Source organism: Sipha flava, unplaced genomic scaffold, assembly GCF_003268045.1.
Source record: "Sipha flava isolate LNK unplaced genomic scaffold, YSA_version1 176_pilon_pilon, whole genome shotgun sequence".
Classification (NCBI taxonomy): domain Eukaryota; kingdom Metazoa; phylum Arthropoda; class Insecta; order Hemiptera; family Aphididae; genus Sipha; species Sipha flava.
This window is the reverse complement of record NW_020272062.1, coordinates 3,511,227-3,535,656: the sequence shown is the minus strand read 5'-3', so window position 1 is coordinate 3,535,656 and position 24,430 is coordinate 3,511,227. Positions and strand designations below refer to the sequence as shown.

Here is a 24,430-nt window from a genome sequence, read left to right as displayed (position 1 = left end):
TGTGTTATTCAAATGTTTGTTAAATTAATATGAGTCAAGTTAAGAAGAATATACGAATGCTACATCATAGTTAATATTCTCCTCAATAAAGTGTGAAAACTGTGTCTAATTATTTTGAATATAACCCATGTAAAACATGTTCGGGTAAACGGTCTTTAATCATGTTTTACGGTAAATAAAAAAATATTTTTCACCGATATGTACTGTTCCTGGTGCTGACGATCGTTTGGTTAGTGTCTTACCCCTACCCCATCACTGAAAAAACTATGACCAACGTAACATCATCGTTGCGTAATCTTTGCGATTGACAGAAATTAAAAAAAAAAATTTAATTATTATTTTTAATTGTATATAATTCAATACGGACGAGAGTCTAAGATTTATGTGTTCGTGTTATTCATATTTTATTTTCGTAAATACCAAAACTCAAAATTTATAATTTGAGAAAAATAAATGTGGAGTTTCAACAACATATAAAGGGTTTTATTTTCATTTTCTTTGTAATCGACTATTGAGATCATACATTCAAATATATTTTATGCTACATTCCCCTAACCATCGTCAAAATATGCCAATCGAAATTTGGAACATTTGAAATGGTTTACTTACGTATTTCAAATAAGAAACAAGCTTTACAATATCTCATTTATCTACTATTGTGAAATATATTTTAAAACCCATAAATTTAGACTTGTGATATTTTACAACTTTATAAAGTGAATATTGAATTAATATTAATATTATCGTTTTCATGAAGTTTTCAATTTTTTAATCGCATATGTATATTATAATACACTCATCGTGATTTTTGACAAATGAATTTATTTTTTATTTATTTATGTTGTGTTCAATTTGTGTACAATAATTTATAATAATATGGTACCAAGTAAAAAATAGACTTAAGTTTATAAGACATCTCAGTGGTTACGTATGAAAAATGTGAATTTAGTATAAGCATACATTTATATAACAAAGACATAACTTCAAATTATTTTTTTTTTTGTCACTTGATAGCGTTATCGATTTGATAAAATAAAGCAATTCAAAAGCTTTATACAATTATTAGTAATATAACATTTTAGTCGTCTATTTTGAGTACAGAAATTCAAAAAAAAATGATATAACTGTGGTTGAATCTCTAGACAGTATTATTATATGCCATACGAGTATAAAAAAATAATGTTATATTAGTCACAAATACACTGATGAAAATGTAAAACAAACCATTGTTATTAAATTCATCCCTCTTAGTTAAAATATTTAAATTATAATGTAAAAGTACTTATATTGTAGCTCATACTTTAATAACGGTATTTAATTAATTCGATTTTAAATTCTTTGAACATTTTTCTTTTCGAAATTCTTCACAAATAAGATTTCAAGCGGAGCGAGAAATGTACATGTTGGTTTTACTTTGATTTATTTAATTTTTTATTTTTCCATTTGTTCTAGTTCGTCTATAAGCTACTTGCTTCGATTATCAATTTCTGATACCAAATATTTTTTAGTTTGTACTTTCAATTATTTCTTAAATAAATTTCGACTAAACAATATTAGTTAGTTTTTTGTTGCTCTAATAGTATTAATCATAGTGGCTTGAAATAATTATCAAGTATTTACATTATAATTTTATATAATCTATTTCATTTTTTAAATATCTAAGATATATTTGTACTATTTATAGGTTTGAATTTTTCAAATTCGTAGTTCGATTAGATTTCTTATTTTTAATTTTAACATCCGAAATCGTTGAAGAAGAATCCTCATAACTTAGTCTGAATTCAATATAAAAATTTGGAATATATATGTCTTCATTTATTTTTAGTGTACTTAAGTATACTTATTTAGGTAAACATAATTTTGAAAATCATAAAAAGTTTCTATGTAAGTGTAAACAACGTGTAATAATTATATTTTTTAACATTTATTTTATTAGTCTTATTAGTCTGTAAAATAAATTAAGTTCATAGAAATATCTTTTAAATGTATCTCAAATTTTCTCACATATTCATATTTCTTTAACAAAAATATTCTGATGGCATTTTAAAAAGATGTTTGCTACGATTGGACTATAACACATCTGATTATGGGTTTGTTCCTTACCCCCTTATATACTTCGTTTTCATATGAACTCCCTGTACTCGTTTTAACATTTAAATTGTTGTTTCGTTTTTTATAACTATCAATAATAGTATTTGGCTAATGATTTGTAAATCCTCTATACGTAGTTTTTGACTTGTACTTTAGTTATTACTGTACACCCAACCCTGAATTACTTATTATATAATTAGGTGGTCTCGTGAATTCTGCATTTCGTATAGCCACATTTCACATGTCTTATATTCTATCTTGTGATATATATTTACGTATTATTATTTGGAAAACGCTCATAATCCTTTATCCATTGCAACCGTACTACTGGTGCCTATGTGTGATGATTATATAAGAGTTATTCTAATATTATTTATGTGATAAGTGGTCCCTCATATAATGATATTTTTAAGGACCTACATTCTTGTATGTCCGTAACATTAGGGTTGGTAAATACTTCTTATTCTCATTGATATTCGGCCTTCAAGTTAACCCAACTTAATTGTCTCCAGTTTCCCTATTTAATGATATTATTTTCCAGTCTTCTAGTCTAATTTTTTCCACATTTTCTCTTGTCCTGTCTCACTATCGTAATCTCGAGCGTCCCTGTGGTATTTTTTCTTGTGGAGTATTTTCTAGTATTTTTTTGATAAATACTATTATATTATATTATAATACTAATAGTATTTATAATCAATGTTACAACTATACAAGTTAAATTGTGGAAATCAACCATATAGTAATCAATGTAATACGTACTTATACCTATTTCTAGAATATTATTTAACTGACTAAATTTTCACTCCCATTAAGGGCCGCTATGCATTAGGCAGCCTAGCTGCGGCAGCCGAAGTATTGAACAGCCAGTTTATAACCAATAGTTTATAACGCGTCGTTGAGTCCGTCATTCGTTCGATCGCAAAAAATACCAATCGTATCAAAATGGACATAGAAGAGGCAATCACTATTTACCTTTTGTCTTGTAAGAAACGCAGAACAAAAAAATTATATTGAATTCATCCTATATTTTTGAAACGGTACTCAAAGAGATTGTTTCAAAATTATTTTAAGGATCTTCGAAAATATCCGAAACGTTTTTTTAATTATAGAAGAATGTTAATGCAATTATTAAATGGAATTTTAGAAAATTTAAAAAAATGCATTGTCGGATATTGACACTCGTACGCGAAAATTTATGTATCCAGAAGAAAAATTAGTAATTATTCTGAGATGAGTAAACAAAACAAAAATATTTTCTTCGACAAATAACGGGGTGATCGTATAACTGAGGAAAAACTCAAGAACGCAAAATACCTCCGGTTGCTTGAACTAGTGAGCGGAGACTGACGGTAATCACATGCATTCACCTCGTCTTGTTCTGGTTGCCGTGTAGTCGTGCAAGTTTTTCTAGCTGCAACAGCCTGGAAAAATTGTGCTGCCTAGTGTGCGAGCTCTAATAAGCAATTATGTATGGCATTGGCTACCTAGTGCATTATGGCCCTAACTTTATTTTTACGAGTACATTCAAAACAGAAAATATTAGTGTCTATGATTGATTTAATAATTTTCTATTGATTGAATCCACTAGTATTTAATCAATGATTATAGAAATGATTATAGAAAAAAATCGTTGATGTTACCTATTCGTTATCGTAGATATTCATAGCCGCTATCTCAACGTTAATTCCGAGAACATATTACTTTTCGTACGCATATGCAGAAGGCACTAAAGTGCATGTAAAATAATTTTATGAATTAATTTTGATCTCTACAAGACAGTGAAAATTGCCAAAGAGAAAATTAAAATAACCTGAAATCCCGATGCTTGATTTTTATTTTGAAAAAATATTTCGATTTCTAAACATTTTGGCTAAGAAAACTAGAAAACACTTTTTCTATTAATACTTAAATTTTTTAAAATTAAAGACAAACAATTTTAAAATTATTATAAAAAAAAAAAAATGTAATTATCAAATATTTTTTAAGACTTCTTGGGGTAAAAAAATCAAAAAAATCGGTTTCCTAGTTGTCATAGAAGAGAATATGAGATATTCATACGTTTAGTTTAAATTAAAATCTAACTAAGAAAAGTATGTTAAATTTAGTTTCGCTTTTTTGGTGTAAATCCATGAAAAATACAACGTGCTCCGACCAGAAATTTGGTTGTCATAGTAAATCCATGGTGAAATTATAGTCAAAATTAAAGTGAATTTTGTGTAAATATTTTAATAAAAGTAGAACCGGTTGACAGTACGATTTCGACTGTACAACTAATAAACAGCCAATACAACCAAATTATTGTTGGGTTTATTTTAATAAAATAAAAATCGGTCAATGTTATGTTTTATATTTTTGTTTTATTTTACTGCGAAAACGTTGGGTGAGCCCCACGAATCGGATTCACGTTTAGCGCGGCCTACAGGTGTTTCAGCCGAACACTCCGATCGTTTGTCTAATAAATTATGCACGTGACGTACGTTAAAAATGTTAATTTGCCATCAACGTCGCTCTCTTGTTGTTTCGAGGCCAATTTGAAAATGGACCGGCGCACCACGGCCGGGGCCCGGTCCGAATGTATCGGGCGCTTGGTGGCGGAGCTGGGCATGGGCGAGTTCGCGGACACGACGCTGTCGCTTCTGTCGGGCGGCGAACGCAAGAAGGTCACGCTGGCCGTGCAGCTGCTCAACGATCCGCCAATACTGTTCTGCGACGAGATCACCACCGGCCTGGACAGTTACGCGGCCGCGCACGTCGTCGACGCGCTGAAACGCATCGCCCATACCGGCAAGATCGTCGTCTGCACTATTCACCAGCCCGCGTCCGGCGTGTTCGACAAATTCGACGACGTGGTCCTGCTGTCCAACGGACGATTGGTCTGTCAGGGCCCCATTGCCATGGTCAACCAGTTGTTTCAAAAGTAACTTGTCAACCTTGTATGTATAGATCGCGAGTGTCTCGTGGTACAGATTTCTCTACGAAGTCACTACCTCTTAGCAGTGGCGTGCGCAGGAATTTGGTATAAAAAAAAAAATATTGCAATCAAGGTGAAAATTCATCCTTCATTCATTTTTCTGGCTTTTACACTAAATTCATCAACTATTTGTTCTGAAGATAATGGAATGTCTCGATGTATGTTCATTGACGCCAATCCATTTAACCGTGACTGCCTCGTCGTATTTCTTAAATACGTTTTTTAACGTTTAAGATTAAAAAAAAAAAGCCTATGGGGGAGGGAGGATATATCATCCATCATCTCCGCGCACGCCACTGCCTCTAAGCATTGTTTGTATCCGGTTGCAAATCATCGAAATCGTCGGACGGGTTGGACTCGTCGTAAGGAAATTAATTCTATTATGTTTATAAAATTTCCAGTGATGGCGGCATAAGTGCATAATAGTTTACTACATGAATAGGCCTCGGAAGTTGCTGCACTTGCAATTTTTTTTCTATTGTTCGGATTTATTGCTGAGTAGGTTATATCAATCGTTCCATACAAGTACGAATAAAAATTTAAACAATTTTAGTGAAACTTCATGCAATTTCTCTAGAATTTTTTCGATTTGCCTCATTTATAATTCAATTTTAGAAATATTTAAATATTATTAATATTAATAATAAATAAATAGATATTAATAAATAATATTAATAATAATAATAATAATTTATTATTATTATTTCGGGTTTTGTCGATTTTGATGACTGTAATAGAAATATTTGAAAAAACGATGCACGAACAGGGCCATGCGATTTTTATAAAACGATTATTTGATCAATCAATTATTTTTAATGAATGATAATTAATCGAAACGTTAATAATTTTGTTCGTAGACTCCTGGAAAACCAGACTAAAATCACAATTCCAGTATTAATATGAATTTTTCTTTTGAAATATTTTGTAAAAGAGCTCACTTTTGTAATTTAAGAGTTTTAATAAAAAATAATATTACAATTTTTTTTTTTAAATAGTTATTTTGGTGAATATAAAGTTTAGTGCAATTTTTAAGTGCAACTTTGGGTATTTTTACAGCAGTAATGCAATTCTTAAATCAAATGATGGTTGTTTATTTAATACAATAATGCGATCAATTGTAATGCGTTTAAGCGCAATAACTTCCAAGGCCTACTGATGAGTATTGATAAACCTTCTCTTAACTCCAATAAGATTTTTGGAACTTGAGAGTGCAAAACGCGTTGATTGTTACTATGTAGATTGTAAAATGAATATTGGACATAATATGTTTATGTTATTACTAGGATTCGGATTTATATGTATTAAAAAAATCGCAATATATATATTTATTTTTTTGTAATAAAAATCACTTTTTATTTGATAAAAAAATTTAATTATGGAATATAAAAATTGTATAAAGAAAATAATACTGAAAAAAAAATTAAAAATTGCTTTACAAATGAAAAAAAAATGAAAAAAAAAATGAAGACAATTGAACTGAAACTATTATGAAATTTAATCTTATTCGTCTTGATATTGATAGCAATGAGATACCATATACGTGCTCACATTTTTAAAGTTAAATGATCAACGGTTTAGTCGTAACACAGACTTGTACCAACTAAAAGAACGCTGGACTTCAACAGTGGTTATCGGTGCAAATTTTATACTTGCAATATCTAAAGGAGTAAGCTGCGAGCTCAGTCTACAATATTATCCCATTAATTCTGCAATAGATATTTAATTATTTTTAAGCATTTTAAATCAGGATTTGTATGCAGTAGGTACACTGAGCAATTTTTCTCGTACTGCCATGCCTAATGGTTTTTTTATTTGTTCAATGCGTTTTACAGTTTCTTCTGAGTTCTAAACTTTGAACTAATGTCAGTTTTCTAATTTCTAGCTTTTTTATTTTATTCTCTAAAAATCCAAAATAAACAAATATATAGATTAAATTATTTTTAATATTATCTTTGTTTAATAGTTTTCTCGCTTTTTGAATAGAAACTGCTGAAGTAGGATCAAACGTTGACACAACCTCATTTATTTTTTCAAAGTTCGTTAATGTAGGTATATTGAATCGCTATCAATACTTCAAACACAAAGGAGTATTAGTAAATTATTATTAATCATTTATCGAGGACATAAGTCTCGAACTTTTGTCGACCGTGGATTAAGTTCAATCATTGGTATTATTCTATTTATGTACTTTTGAAAACATGGAAAATTATCTGTATTGAAAAATACAATCATACACAAAAAATAATTATTTAAGAACAAATTATCGATATATATATATAGGAAAAAAATGAAATAATTAAAAAATATGTAAAATAAAATATAGTTAATTTCATTGAAAATCGCTTGAAACAAATTTATCATTTACCTAAATGAATTAATTAAATCACAGTAAAAATATTTATTTACATATAAATCCGAGTTTTATTACCTTTTATTTTTATTGTTTTAACAATAAATTACAGTATTAGCGATTATTTCTATAGTCTGGTTTAATTTGAATTATTTTGTTATTTAGATTTGATTATAAGTGCCCGGATTTATACAACAAAGCGGATTTCGTAATTTCTATATTAAATTCCGAAAACGAAAAAGTAAAACAAAATGTCGATGAAATGTGCAAGCTATCTTCAACAGAAAATCAAATAAATATAAATTACGATTTATTTAATGATCAAGTAAAATAAATATAATTATTATCAAATAATTAATTTTGTTACTTCAACGAACTTTTTACAATATTTACAGATTCAATTCGATTATACACAACACTTACGAATGTAAGTATAATCGTATAAAATATATTTTAATGATATACATTTTTTTTAAATAATTTCATCCTTTAAGTTTTCGGATAGATATACTATATTATGTTATAGTTATAAGCATGCACTCGGAGGGTCCATATTTAGTTCATTAGGAGTAGGTCAATAATTAACATTTGTCAAACCAAATTTTGACAAATAAATTGATCGTTACAGGCAGTGTTGGGCGTAATCGATTAATTTACGCTTAAATTACGTAATCGATTACGATTAATTTATTAAATTACATTAGTTATTAATCATTTAATCAGTTATTATCAGTTTTTAATGTAATCAGTAATGGCGATTACATTGGTAATCGTTAATCGTTATTACTCATTTTATTTATATTATATTTCTGTAGACTTTAAATAATTTCCAATCTTTCAACTTAAGTCCTAGAACCAGGAATTTATCATATATAGGTATATGGACTATAATAGTCCATTAATTGTTTATTTCCGTTATCTTATCTGACACATGTTAGAAGGTATTTATTTTTTTATATAAAAATACAACATATATAAAATACAATAATTATAGAAAAAACAATAAAGATTAATTATGAATACAAATTGATACAATTTGTAATCGTAATCAATACTATGATTAAATTATTACTATTATTACTATTATTAATCATTTGAAATTATTTTTAATTGTGATTAATGATTACATTAATTTTTATAGCGATTAATGATTATAAAATTTAATCGTAATCATTAATCATTAATAAGATTACAATTTGCCCAACACTGGTTACAGGGCTCTTTATTTTAACAAATACAGTACAGATTCTACACTTTAAAATTTAATTTCAAAATAACTTAAATTGTAGAAAAAATTATATGTTCATAATATATTTTTTTAATTTTCATTTAAACAGATCGTTATTGCTAATCGATATATTATGTTATTAGGCCAATGGTTCTCAAACTTTATTGTTCGCGGAGCCCTTATATTTCTAAAGAAATTTACAGAGCCCCATAAATTGGGAATTTATATTCGAGACAACAATAATTATCAATATTAACTAAGTAATTAGGCTTCGCCCGTGTGGAGTTTTTTGTGATACTTAACTTTTTATTTTATCAGTTTTATATTACAGTTTGCTTTTAGTTCGGAGCATCCGAGTTTGGTCCCGAGTACTAGGAGCTAATCACATCTAGTTTACTAGTTGGGTTCTGAATTTGTATAGGTACTACACTAGTTGGGTTCTGAATTATTTTAGGTATTACACTAGTTTTTGTATATTTTTTGGTAAGTACTACATTATAGAAACATTTTCCTTCCCATTTTAACAGACTTAGGATATCTATGATCTATTTAGACCACAGGTATGGTTAAAAAAAATTTTTATAGTTTTTTTTTGTTTTTTAATTTCTTTTTCGTTAAAATATAAATAATTAGAATTGTGTAAGTAAAAATATTAAAAATGTCAAAAATCAAGTATAAAAATACATATTATTATATAATATAATTATAGCCATATTGGTAAATGAAAAAATATTAAAAATGTTAAAATCATTATATAATATAAATAAAAATTAAATAAATTTTTTAAAAATCACTTTTGTGTTGGTAAAAATGTATTCTACATTAATTTTACAAAATTAAATCGATTTATTGTTCCTGAAATTTTTTCAGTCATATTTTCAGTTATGAATTTTTTTTATAGTAAAATGTAGACTCAACTAGTTTAGTACCTATAAAAATCCGGGACCCAACTAGAGTAGTACCTTAAATAATTCGGGACTCAATTCGGATAGAGCCTATTAGATATGTATACCCTAGGTTGCTCGCGTATTGTAACAACCAGAAATCGGCAAAAATTAGTATATTTTAATATTTCAAAGAAAAATTGTAAGATGCAATTTTAATCGGAGAAATGTTGAAATAAAATATGCCTACAAATTTATAACTACTGTATAGAATTTTTAGTTGAAAAAAATATTTACGAATTATTATTATTATTAGCATTATTCTTATTATACTAACAAACAGGTATAATAAACCACATATCTGTAATATCTTATATGTCTATCTAATATGATACAGTTTTTACAATACCTAACTACTTAAATAATAATAGCAAATGTACTGATTAAGGAGCATATAAAAATATAATTTTTTATCAATTTTTTCCATTTTTACCTCCTTTAACACCTGTTGAGGTTGAATTTTGAAATATGATTTTTAAGGGATTTTTTGTATCATAAAATGAACTTACTTGTCTACATTTTAAACTCGTAGCTTCAGTGGTTCCGGCTAGGTGATTTTTTAAATGCTTTTCCCTTTTAATTCCTTTAAGGGGAATTTAAATAATCTTTTCTTAGTGGCGTTTCCGTTACAAAACAAAATTACTGTCCACATTTTATACTCATGGTTTCAGTGATTCCGGCTAGAGGATAATGAATCACTTAGAACAAGTCATTTTATATATACAGATTGAGAAGAACATAGTCCAAAGTTAATTTTTTTATTATAAGAGGCTTGGATTTTTGTGGAAATTACCAGCCAAGTAATGAAATCAGAATAATAAATCATTTTATTAGAAGTATGAGTTGTAAATAAATAAATGGGTATCATTAATTACAATTAATTTCGCAATTCAAGTAATCATACTAGTGTTTTTCCTCGATTACTAAGAAATATATTAATATCTAAATTTAATTAATTCAGATATGCCCACGGTTCCATGGAGCCCCTAGACTTCTCTTGCGAAACTCTAGAGCTCCACGGAGTACAGTTTGAAACCCGTTGTATTAGGATATCGTATGTCCGTATTTCATGTTGTATTGATTTAATATATCTATCATTCATATTTTCATATTTAAGAAATTTAAATTAGTAATTTTTTATTTAAATTAATTTGTTATCAATTAAATTGTTTTAATTTATTAATAATATGGGTAGAAAACTTGTTGATTCATCAATTGAAGCAATTTCACTTTTGAAAGACAATACTTTATATTTTGATAATAATATCGGATGTTTCCTTCGATATTATAGCTTTAGAATTAGGCTTAGAACAATTAGCTTCTAGAAGATTATTTAATGATGTAAACTTTGTCTATAAGTTAATAAATGGTAAACTTTCTTCACTAGAATTCCTAAGTAAAATAAGTTTTAAAATTCCAACTTTCAATTCAAGAAATAATCATCCTTTTTTAGTATCTCATTGTTCGACAAATATTATCAAAAATAATCCGGAGTACCACCTTTTAGAATTATGTAATAATGTATGTTAACCTCACTTCGTTTTATTTTATGATTTTCAACTTAATTTAAAAAATCTAATAATAAATATTAAATAATTTACTTAAATTTTATATTATATTCACTTATATTTTTCTTTTAAACATGTATTAATATGATATCATTCAAAATTGTTTGTATAATTTTTGTTAACTTAAAAACTATACTCATTATTCCTTTGGGGTGTTAAATACTTAAATAAATAAATAAATAAATAAATAAAAATATGATAGTGTAAAAACAAGTACAATGTTAACTATTTTTAAATATCTTCTTTTTATTATAGTTAAGTAAAATTAGGTCTTTTAACCTTCCACAAACACATTTCATTCTTGAATTTTTCTAACACTTATTTTAAATTATGGATGAAATGCATGGGTTTTAAAATGATGCAAGTTTTATTTTTTTAATTTTTTATATCTAAAACCAGTGGTCGGCAACCGGCGGTCCGCGGGCCGCATCCGGTTCACACGCCTCTTTTATATGGTCCGCATTAAATTCCAAAACCAAGATATGTCATTGAATATCATATCAATTTTGTGTATTGTCTGACCCGTGAATCCTTTTTAATTTATGAATGTGGCCCAAGGGTCCAAAAAAGTTGTCGACCACTGATCTAAACAATAAATACTACTAGAATTAGTATTTTGAGTATCAAGTTATAAAATGTATGAGTTATTTATTTTATTTATTTTATATTTAAATTATCATATTGATGATTGCAATTACCATAATAATATTTTTTCTTATAGTAACTATAACGAAAATACATATACATAAATATATACAAACATATGCAAACAAAAACAAAATTCGATAAAAAAAAAGATAGCAAAAATCAGACAGTATTATAATGATTAGAAATTTCACAACAAAAAAGTGGGGGAGGCATGAGAAAATATAATTTTCGCTTATAATGGAAAATTTGAGATTAATTAAAAAAATTAAATATTTAAAAAGTGGTGGAGGGGGATACGGGAAAATAGGTTTTTTGCTTATAATGAGAGTAGAGTTAAAGTGAAGATTTTAAAAATTGTCAAACAAATTCAAACAAATGACATACAATATGATCGTAAAAAAAAAAAATTAATGAGATATCCAAAGTATTAAGACTAGTGGAGGCTATAGACATACGAGTATGTCCTCAGCCCTTTCTCATAGTTTTTATTGTTGTATAAAAACTATCGTGGAACAAATTCTGATAATTATCAAACAAATTCGAACAAATGACGAACAAAATATTTGTAAAATATTTTTCTAGAATATCTTCGTTGAAGGGGCTGGGGACATTTACGTTATACATTATACGTCTACACTAACCTATTTGACCATCTATGTCATACAAACAAATTTGCTGCCCCCCTTTCCAAATTTCATATCTGAGCACTGATCAGAATTTTGTTTAACTTAAAAAATGTTATAAAAATTATTTTTAGTTATTGTTTAAAAGATGTACTATATTATGTTTTAAATAAAATATTATTACCTAAGTAATTATTATGAAATTATTATTATATTATACATATAATATAATATATTTATATATTTTATATATACATTATTATATTATTTTTCTGAAATTTGATTTATAGAGTCGTCCTTTTTTTTGAACACCTTGCACACCTGGTTAGAGTAGCTCTGTGTATGTGACATAAAATAATATTCAATGCGCATTTATAGTACCAACTTAGTATACTCAAAATTAATTTGGTTTCTACATAATATACAAATTTTATATTTCTATTATATACTATATTTCTTTTAATTTATGATCGTTTCCGATTTAGGCTAAAACCATTATGGATTACACAGTTAATATTGATATTGAATAGATCCATCGTATGTATGTTAAGAAATTACAAAGTAAAACTGTTGGAATTGGGAACGTTAATGGTAATCACGAGTTCTGTTTATTTGTGTTTAATTCTAAATTTGTTTACGTTTTCCTACATTAGTTTCTCGGTTTAATATTGTCGATGCCATACCTAAACCTCAAGTTTGATGTGAAAGCCGTACAGAACTGGCAAGGATTCTGGTTATGTCTAATGACCAATTCTATTTTCCAGTACTGTTACACGTCAATTATAACGTATCAAACTGAATTCTCGGTTGTCCATCGAGAAATCAGCAACAACATTTACGCGCTAAGCGTGTACTACATATCTCAGATCATTATCACGGTTAGTGCGGCAAAACAATAGTTCATTCATTTTAACGTTCACAACTAATTGTTATTATTTTAACTTTTCTATAATATTATATGAATAACGAAATTTTAAATCTTTGCAGTTTATCTGGACCGTACTGGAATCGCTGATCTATACATACTTGGTGTTTTGGATAGTGGGCATAAAATGGGAGTTTTTGCTGGTGACGACGTTCGTGATAAATATGTTGATATGCAGATCTTATGGTAATCTACTTGGAGGAAGACCAAAAATTTGATGGTTGGATATGATTCAGAACGATATGAGGGGCGTTGGTTTGTGCGTAGGGGATGTAGAAAATCGAGACGAGTATAGGACATACATGTTCCCAGCACCCCCCCCCATATGAAATTCTTATTTTTTTTTTTGCTAAATATTTAGTATGTAATTTGTATGAATTTGTATGTCTATTCCCCAAATTTGTACGAACTTTGTTGAAGCACTACGAACGAAAAACCGGGGCGGTGCTGGGGGCACGTGTTATTATTAATATTGAACTCCCAACAAATCTCAAAGTTTTTTTAGAAAACCATATTTCGTCTTTAAGAGAAGCGTCAATAACTCGAGGGAATAATAGCTCAGCACTAGAAGAACATAATTTATTTAATGAAGTTGATACAGGTGTAAAAGTTGATACAATACAAAATGTACAATCAAGATCACCAGATAATATATTATACAAAACTATCAATGAAGATACAGTGATAAATATATCTAAAACTATACCAGTAAATTCAAATAAATTGACATGCTCTCTGTAAAATACAGGTAAATTAGACATGTTATTATAAATTATTTTAATTAATTATAAATTATTATTTTTAGGTGTATTTCTTTCTCAAAGTGGAGCTCATCGTTGTACGAAGTGCAATATTTCGGTTCACGCGTTATCCTTATGCTCAAATTATGAACCAGGTCATGAGGATGGACGACTTTGTTTTTCATGTATAAATCATTTACAATATACTGAAAATGAACCGACAAATTTAGACGGAGAATCATTGGCATGTCAGAATTGGAATAAGAAATCTAAAAAAAAAATAGAAAAAATAATTCTTATCTTGAACCAAATCCTCATTTGAGACATATTAATTTAAAAAAATCTAAAATTGTGTGGACCTTACCATTATTAAAAAATGGATCACGAGCTCTAGAATTAAAAACCTGTTCTGTTAACTAAATAGGAAAAGTTGTATTAACGAATACTTGTGCGTTTGAAACAATTGCGTCTATATTTTTGGTTGCTTATTGCGATAGTCAATTATATTCTAATAAAATTGATATCATTTTGGATTCTTCTACTTTCTTTAGTTTTATTTCTAAGATAGTAAAATATGGTATTACAGCATCAACATATTCGCAAAGGGCTGATATTATGATAAACACTCTACAACCCCAAATGTAAAAGAATTGGAGATCTAAAATTAGTAGTTTGTGATTCGACGGCATCAAAAATATTTAATACATTGTTTATCTAATTACCTTCTATTATTGAAAACATTGCATATTCAAACGTAACATGTAAAAGCAATAGAATTATTTCTATGATATACTCAACGTATAATACATATGGAGATTTGAGTGATCTTCCCAACTTCATACAAGAAAGAGTAATGACAGAATATTCGGTGTGTGGTTCCGTAGAAGGAAATTATTCTTGTCAAGAGACAAAAACAATAACCACTTCCATATCAAGTATACACATTATAGTGGATTTAATCAAGTGGGAAGGTTGGTGTAAACAAACAAAATATTAAATACTTATTTGAATTCTGTATAATTTTCATACATTTTGGTTTAATTGCAGGTGATGATGTCAATTACAGTACGGAGGCCAGTCCTCAATTTAATATAAAACTTGAGGACATACCACAAATAATCGTATGTTCAAATGAAACAATGGAGTTGAGAGGTATTGGCTGTTATCGGCCTGGACTCAGCCGTCTAAGAAAGGCAGTTGGCCATTACTATGCCATTTGTAAAAGAGGGAACAGTTGGGAGTTGTTTGATGACATGAAAAAACATTCAACCCCAATGAAGTCTACAACAATAGTTCCGTGTGAATACTTAGTATACACAATTTGAATATACAACATACATAATATGCTTACTATAAATGTTATGTAAAAATTATAAAATAAAATAAATGAATTACAGAAAAATTATAATATATCAGTATTATATTTTATTAATATAATTTCAATTTCAACAGTTCATTTTGGGGGTGCTGGAGACACGTGTCCACAGCACCGCCCCGGTTTTTCGTTCGTAGTGCTACAACTAAGTTCGTACAAATTTGGGGGATAAGCATACAAATTCATACAAATTGCATACTAAATATTTAGCAAAAAAAAATACGAATATCATATGTGGGGGTGCTGGGGTACGTGAGTGTAGGTTTAAAACAAAGGTGACCGACCTCAAATAGTTGAAGAAAGGCAAAGGAGAAGAAGAAGAATATATGTATTTATATACTCCAATTATTTAATTATTAAAGGAACTCTTGCATTTCCAAGTTTTGAGGTCATGCCCTGTTTGGTTTGAGCTACTGATGTTGTAGCCCAGAATGCATCCCTGGCGATTATTTTGTTATTATATCTTTTTTTTTTTAAACATGATTTAGGAAGTGTTTTGTCAGCATTCTTTGAAAAGTTTGAAAATATTGTTATTTTCTCATTGGTTTACGATTATCTTGCTGTATCACTTTGTGGCGCCTACATATCGCTTGGGTATGGTTTCAAAGTATTTTTTAGACAATGCTCGAAATAATATACGGGTAGACACCAATTTATTATTAGATATTTTAGTTAACGAAATTTTAAGTTTAAAAGTCTCGTTGAAAAAAACTTACATTAGGGGAATGTCATACTGGCATGTGTTATATTCGTCTAACAAACGTACAATATAGAAAAAATTGCGTTCAGTAATTTAAATGTAGTGGTATTAACTTTAATATTACAGTAAATTGATCTATAATAATACTTTAAGGGAAGAACCTTATTTGGGTTATGTTAGTCGGTTTTTTTTCAATATTTTAATTTTCAAGCGAGTTAGGAAATTTTTAAATTGAAATATTTTACATACTTATAACTCATTTAAAAATTAAAATATTAGAAAAACCGACCAACAAAACACAGATAATATTCTTCCTTTAAAGTTTGATTATAGGTCAGTTTACTATAACGTTTAAGTTAACATCACTACTAACATCACATAAATTGATATTACAACTTAACGCATATTTGCAATGTTGTACGTTTGTCAGATGGAGAGAATACGAGTTTATGTGGGTGTAGTGTCCTTTTAATAACTATTATCAACCGTCGAAATTTTTTTTTTTTTATTAACGCGATAAATTTGCACCTTGAAAATTTTTTTTTTTAAAATGAAAGTTACCTTTATATTTTTTAAAAAAAACTTTCGCATTTCCCTCTATTTCGAGCACAGATTTTGACCAATTACACTGTTTACTCATGAAATGACCGATAATATATCTGTTTTAGATCGTTGCCGTCTATATTTTATTACTTGAAGTATTTTTCAATTTTCTTCCTCGGCTGTGAAACAATGTTGATTTTGCAATGGCGAGACATCTCCTTTATACGTATGTCTGTAACAATCAATATACAGTCTAGTTATTTATTATTAGTGTTGCATAACGATATTTTTTCAACTATCGATATTGGTTTATTTATGACTTACTATATATGAAATACAAACGATATCGATATCTAATAATAATCAGGGACGTTCCTAGGGGGAAATACGTTTGGGCGCATTTACCTAAAACAGAACACTTTAGGGCTTAAATCTATAAAACGTTTGTGCGTAATATTTCCCTTTATAATAGTACATTTGAATGCATTTATTTCTTTGCATATATTAACATATTGTACTAAATCTGAACCTATTAGCGTTACCCAGAAGACATCGCGAGGAGGTTGGCTTAATAATCTTCCAATTATTAGTTCATTATTATTTAATTATTTATATATTTATACTATATTGTGATCTTTTTATGTATCACATTTTATGTAATTAATTAATTTTTTTCCCTGTAAAACGTGGTCCTAATTTTTTATGTAATTCAATATACTTTTTTTTAACTTTATAAGTTTCTCAACATTTTTGTACAAATTTTTGTTTTTCTTTAGTTTCTTTTTTTAATTTATTAGTTATTTTTTCAATGCTATTCATTTTTAAATTGGTCTTCGTTTGAATTTCAGTCAATACGTTTATAACATTTTGATGATTTGGATGTTGCTTATAAAATTGTTGGTTATAATTTGAATGAAAATATTCCGGTCCATTAGTTGTTCTTGGGTATGTTGTTAGCTCTTCAGCCCAAATAAAAGGTGGAAATTGTGAATCTTCAGATTTATAATTGTCAAGTATATAATTAGTAAAGTCTGTTTCATCAGGTGACGCTATAGACATAAGCTCAACAAAACCAAATTCAACTTCATCAGACGATAAAAAACTCAAGCCAAAAGAATGTTGAAGTCAAACCCCAGTACCTGTATCTTCAGTGTAATGTTTCAACAAATGTTTGCGAATTAGTATTGTACGAAACCAACTCGATTACACAAGACTTTCAATTACTAGTTACAGTACCTATTGTATCCAAAGGTGTTTTCATATATGTGCCCAAACGTGTTAACAATTTCCAGGTAAATTTCTTATACTGCGCCCAAACGGGTTATCCCCGTATTTAGGAGGGTTGGGTGTTTAAGCCCCCTCTGAAATGTTGATGTATTTAGAAAAAATGTATTGCTTAATATTTTTGTACGATTATAATACTTAAAATTTACTTAATTTTCATATTGTAGAAAATATAAATTGTAATGATGATATCGATATCGAAATACTTTCGATAAATTAGTCACATCAACATTGGTATAAGTGGTCTGATATAAAATTAAGTTATCTTTGTAAATCACTATTTAATATATTATACATGATTTAGGTTAGTCCAAATGCCGTTTAATTGATGTTACTCATACATGTGCGTGTTACAGCGTGTTTCAATGTAAACAATTGTCTGCGTAACGGCAAGGAAGTCTTGTTGAGCTATGGATATGACATCAATCGTTTCAACACTGATCTCTTAATTCTAGTTACATTCTACATTTTATCATATGCCTTTGGATATTACGGATTGCTCAGGAGAACTAAAAAACAACCAGCTTACTGAGTAAGTCAAAGGAGACCATTTATCCTATTTATAAGATATCCATTTGTGTCGATTCAATCGTATAAAGTTGTAATCGAAACACTTTAAAGTATTCAAATACGACTAAATTATAGTATATACGAATTAATATTAGTTCACTGATGTAATAAATATTTCATTTTTTATTATATTTTGTAAAGTTGTTATATTATTTTATTATTAATTGAATTTGATGTATACTGATCGTCTATGTACGTGTACTATTGTAAAATATTCAATTATACAGCTAATGTTGTGTATTTTAATATTGTAATGATGTACATCATTTGACTATATACCATTTCATATATAAATTGTAATGATGTACACCATTAGATTATGTAACATGTTATAAACCAATAAATAACGATTTTTTCAATTTGCTCAGACAACACAATTTAAATAATAAAGGCTTAATCCAACACTGCCATTACAACATTTGTCCTAAGTAGGAAAAATCTTCAAAGAACCGGACAAAGGTCTAACTCCCCATATCTACTTATATGTATATATATATATATATATACACACCTAACAAGGGTGCAAATTCCTTTAGTGAGCTCTTGGTTATATGCCGTCAGTGTGTGCGTATCTAGTTCTTAGTCATAGATGTATACCGACCTATCGATTTTTATATAAGGTTATTATCGTTGTATTAATGTGGTGTATGTAAACGGTCGATGCCGATGCCTCTTTTTTTTTTCTTTTTTTTTTTTTGCTGGCGTCTCGAATAACACAATGCCAAAGAAACACTATCAATTTACGGCGGTACGTCCTGGGACGATACCGTAGATACATGCATTCTTGGGTAATGTTCATACATGAAGTTAATCATAATTTTAAACTCATCTCCTTAACCTGTATTGTTTGTTATATTATCAATATTATGGAAAAATGGGATTTATTATTATTTGCATGTGCCAATGTTGGCCAATCTTTTGTGAAATATTTATCTATCTCTATATATATATAAAAATCTCGTGTCACAGTGTTTGTGACCATACTCCTCCGAAACGACAACCCATTTTAATGAAATTTTGTATATACATTTGGTAGGTATGCGAATAGGTTCTTATCTATTTTTTAAACTCCTAAGTGCTATTGTTTAATAAATCGTAGTTTAATTTAATAATTTTTGACCCGGTCGATAACTGCGTAATTGAAAATGAATTATTAAATGATACTTTTAAAAAACTATAAAAAACTATTAAAAACTATTTAAAAACTATTAATTTTATTTTTCATATTAAATGATGGATATTGCATAAATATTAACCAACAAGATTCCGCAACAGGTGCCAAAACAAACAAGAATGTTAGTTCGAAGGATTAGTATGCATATCGGTTGATGATTAGATGCGATTAGAACAACGTTATTCTACGATGTCGTGAGCTTGGTCAACAATTCATGGTCGACATGTATGTAAAGATAGAGAGCGAACGATTACGATATTTGTGATTCAATCAAAAAAAGCTGCGTGCAAAAGATTTTCAAAACAATTGTTAGATATCGGTGATGGGAAAGTTATTACAGAGAAATGGGATGCATACAATTACCGACCGATTTCTGCACAATCATTGATTCGCAAGATGCTCTCATTGACCAGATATTTCTCAATGTACACAGGCAATACACAAATCATGAGTGGCTGACAGAAAGAGCAATTTTAGCAGCAAAAAATGTGGTCGTCAACGAATTGTATCTCAAGATACAACATTTGTTACCAGGAGACTTGGTGTCATACAAATCTATTGATACAGTTTGTGATGTTACTGAAGCTGTAAATTATCCAACAGAGTTTTTAAACTCATTGGATTTACCAGGAATGCCACAGCATAATTTACAACTGAAAGTTGGATCTCCGATTATTTTGCTTCGTAATTTGAACCCATCACGGTTGTGCAACGGCACGCTATTAGTCATTAAAAAATTAATGAAAAATGTTATCAAAGACATCATTTTAAATGGCAAATTCCGAGGTGAAAATATATTATTACCGTGAATCTCTATTATACCAACAGTGGTGCAAATACAATTTAAAGCCTTCAATTTCCAATTAGATTGGCATTTGCAATGACTATTAATAAGTCTCAAAGCCAAACGATGTATGTCTGTGGCTTAGATATGAGCATATCATGTTTTTTACACGGACAATTATATGAGTACGTGGCGTGCTCTCGAACCATCCAGTTTGTTTGTGTTGGTGAAAGATGAGACAACAAAAAATATTGTGTACTCTGTTGCATTAAGGGAATGATATTGTTTTTTACTAATATTGTCGTAATTAGCGATACATTTTAAAGGATCAATTTTAATAAATTATTAAAATAATAAATGTTTTATGTTTTTTTATTTTTATATTTCGTCACCGTTCTCATCACTTCATTCCTCTTCCACTTATATACCACATCCTCACACACCTATATTAAATTAGTTATTTTTTTCTAGCAAAATACTCTCTAGATATAATTTATATGATAAAACAATGTTTGTCGGGTCAGATAGTATACAGTGTGTATAACGATAAAGGTAACACGAAATATTTCGAACGCATGATATTGTATGCGATTCGGATTTTTTGTAATGCATAAAGGACATAAAATTACAATTTTTTTTTGATAAATCTTAATTTTTAAAAAAAAAATTTGCACATGCGCAAAATAATATTTTTTTTAAAGATACCCCCCATTTTTGAGTTCAAATTTGAATTATGTGAATTTTTAAAAGCAACTTTGATCTTTACAATTTTGCTCTATCTTCAAAACCGACTGATTGAGAATAAGTTAAATTTTCGATTTATAACATTTGTATTTATCGTATTTTTAATAGTTTACTTAGAATTTTACAAATTTATATGTAATTTCGTCATTGAATTTTTCTTAAAAATTAAGTGTACTCTCATAAGTACAAGTAATTTACATAACTTCTACAGAAATTTGAACTCAAATTTTTTGTAAATGGTATAATTTTAGTTTATTAAAAATAACACATAAACAAACTAACACATATTCTATTATTTTAATTAACAAAATTTTGATTTTATTAAAAAATTAAATTATGTATAGGTGAGTTTTGATTAAATTTACAATTCATCACATGAATTGCTCGAAGTTATTACCATTATTTACAATGCATTCACACCGTCGCAATACTTCTCTATGTGTTGCAGAAAGTATTTGTTCCTCGGTTAACTATACACACGCAATAATTATTTTATTTTTCAAATCTTGAAGATCATTTGGTGGGTTAGAATAGACAATTGTTTTCAGATGTCCCCATAAAATAAAATCCAAAGGTGCCAAATTTGGTGATCTTGGCGGACATTGTACTGGCCCACGAGTGCTCAATCCATCGATGATTAAAAGTTCTCTCTAAATATTTATGAACAATTAATGCGTTATGTGCAGGTGAGTTAAAATTCCTGTAGAAGTAATGTAAATTACTTGTACTTATGACAGTACACTTAATTTTTAAGAAAAATTCACACGAAATCACTTATACATTTGTAAAACTCTAAGTAGACTATTTGAAAAATACGATAAATACAAATGTTATAAATCGAAAATTTAACTCATTCTCAATCAGTCAATAATTTTTCAGCCATAATAAATATTCCACCGCGGGAAAACAAAACTAATCTACTCTTTATTTAGAAGTACCTTCGAAATATGGATATATTAAAAATAATATGGTGGCGGAGACTTGTTCACGACGATGACCTATCAATGAGAAAGCCACCTTTTTTCGATACGGAAACTCGTTATCAGTTCATAACATAACATTAATCGATAACGGATATACACCTTACTCTGGATTGAGATAGTTTCATGTATAATGAATGATAAAAATAGTGTTTTTAACGGACAGGGGTGGAACCAGGAGATGGAAGGCGGGAATTCATCCCGTTATTGTAAAATTTTAGAGGGTGTTGTTTTTGTAATAATTAACAACTAATTTTATATTTTTAACTTTGTTAAATACTGTTATTAGGTTAAAACTCAATAAGTATGATTGTATATTAATTATTAGAAAAAAATTTCCGATAAGAGTATTTTTTATTATTGGTCTATAATTTTAACATTTTCCCCAGGCGTAAAAATTTCTAGTTCCGCCTCTAATATGGGAAGCGGGTTCAGTGATGAATAGTTGTCTGTGATAAGAAGTTCATTTTAAGGGGATGGTCATGGTTATTTAAATATTTTAATACTTTGTTTACTTTTAACTTTTATTTTTAAATTATTATCTATTTTTTTAATACCTAATTAAATATGCTATTTATAATGTTCAAACTGACCCGGAAACACTTTGCTATTGCTATATTTTTCAAGGGTATATTTGATTTGGTGCATTTTGTATCACCTACAATTTATTCTTCTTTTATATATTTAGATATATAATGTGCATGACGAATTTAACCCCAAATTGTTTTAATTTTTTATGATTTAGAAATTTAATGAGAAATTTAAAAACAAAAATTATGATTGCACAAACCCTTAAAAAAACAATTTATCGATAATCAAATATTGACACCTCTGGAAATGCCCGAAGTTACGCGGTGATATCATCTAGGCACCTACACAAGGGAAGGTTTTAGTGGTTCGAATTCCTTTCGAAATTTATGAAAATTTTTAAATATATTTATATATAGTAAAAGTGGTATAGAAATTATATGATTATGAAAATATACAACCTAAAAGCCCCTTTCAAAATATTTTTTTGTGTACGTGTCTAGTATCATCCAACATCTTTCAAAACTTTTATAAATTGTTGAATATAACTTATTCAATTCCTATTAGTAGTGGTACTTGTCAAAAAGCATTTTCTGCTATACGATGGATAAAAAATTGATTACTTTCATCAATGTCACAAGACCATTTTTCAAATTTAGCATTAATAGGTATATAGATCTTAGAAATTATAAATTATTTAATAATAAGATTATAATATGTTATCATTAGGGTCCGGATTTTAGTACAAAGTGCATATTTTTTTGATTGATCATATACGAGTACAATGCTCTCTAAAAACATAATTCGTTTCATGTAACGAGGGTTTCAAAACTACAAATTTTATTTTGGATTTTTTTTTGCATATTTCGACGTTTTTTCATTTTTAAAGAATTTTTAGTATTATTGGGTCATTTTCTTGGGTTTTAATGCATATTTGTTCAATACACTTAACAAATTTAGCCTATTCAAAATAAAATCAAAAGACAAATTATTTTCTTGATATTTAAGTAAGTTTATCGAGTTTTTCCATACTCAATGTCAATCTTTCATCAATTGTCAATTGTTTAATTTATTTCATAAATTGTCAATCTATTTTTCGATTCAGTTTTTATCTTATCTTAATTTATTATTGACTATGGAACGTCACCAGTATCCGATCAAATAACAAATAATTATAATTATTATAATTTTAATTATAAAATAAATAAACATCTTGCAAATGTTGCTCGTATTACGTTTGTTTGTGATTTTAATGTATTAAATAGTGTGTTCAATAATACTCAAAACAAAAAAAATTAAGTCATTTTTGTGGTAAAATACATTTTTTAAGGACATTTTTGGCTATTTTTTAGAGCATATTTGTATGGTTTTAAGTGAATTTAAATCCGGATCCTAGTTATCACAATAAGGGTGTGAAGATAATATTTATGGAGATCTAAATTGATCGAAAAAAATTTATTTTTAAAGCGAAAGTAATAATAATAAGAGATTTTTTTTTTCGAGTATAAAATAAAATAGGAAAGAAATTAATACTTATTGAAGTATTTAATAATTTTATTTTAAGGAGAAGGTATAGAAATAGTTGTTGGGAGTAGTTTTTTAAAACTGTTGTTAATAAGAATAGTTATGGCTTAAATGCTCATTATTTGATTGTATACAA

General features: G+C 28.2%; 2 protein-coding genes across 3 annotated transcripts in view; both read left to right on the top strand.

Moving 5' to 3' along the window:
• LOC112680320 (protein scarlet-like) overlaps positions 1-18,656 on the top strand; it is a gene marked incomplete at its 5' end in the record, with an annotated part of 22,570 nt that extends 3,914 nt beyond the window's left edge. The window contains 9 exon segments of one of the 2 annotated variants that reach the window (XM_025550372.1): positions 4,617-5,008; positions 7,578-7,737; positions 7,808-7,839; positions 12,909-13,014; positions 13,077-13,301; positions 13,411-13,534; positions 15,952-16,057; positions 16,832-16,932; positions 18,347-18,656. In XM_025550372.1, the coding sequence (XP_025406157.1) occupies positions 4,617-5,008; positions 7,578-7,737; positions 7,808-7,839; positions 12,909-13,014; positions 13,077-13,301; positions 13,411-13,534; positions 15,952-16,057; positions 16,832-16,932; positions 18,347-18,522 (1,422 nt within the window). In that variant the 3' untranslated portion in view covers positions 18,523-18,656. 2 annotated transcript variants of the gene reach the window in all.
• On the top strand, positions 13,562-15,425 carry LOC112680321. Its single transcript, XM_025550374.1, has 3 exons — positions 13,562-14,096; positions 14,154-15,059; positions 15,136-15,425. Exons 2-3 carry the CDS (start codon positions 14,873-14,875, stop codon positions 15,411-15,413), a joined length of 465 nt encoding a protein of 154 aa, XP_025406159.1. The 5' UTR covers positions 13,562-14,096; positions 14,154-14,872; the 3' UTR covers positions 15,414-15,425.
• Positions 18,657-24,430: the final 5,774 nt, after the last annotated feature.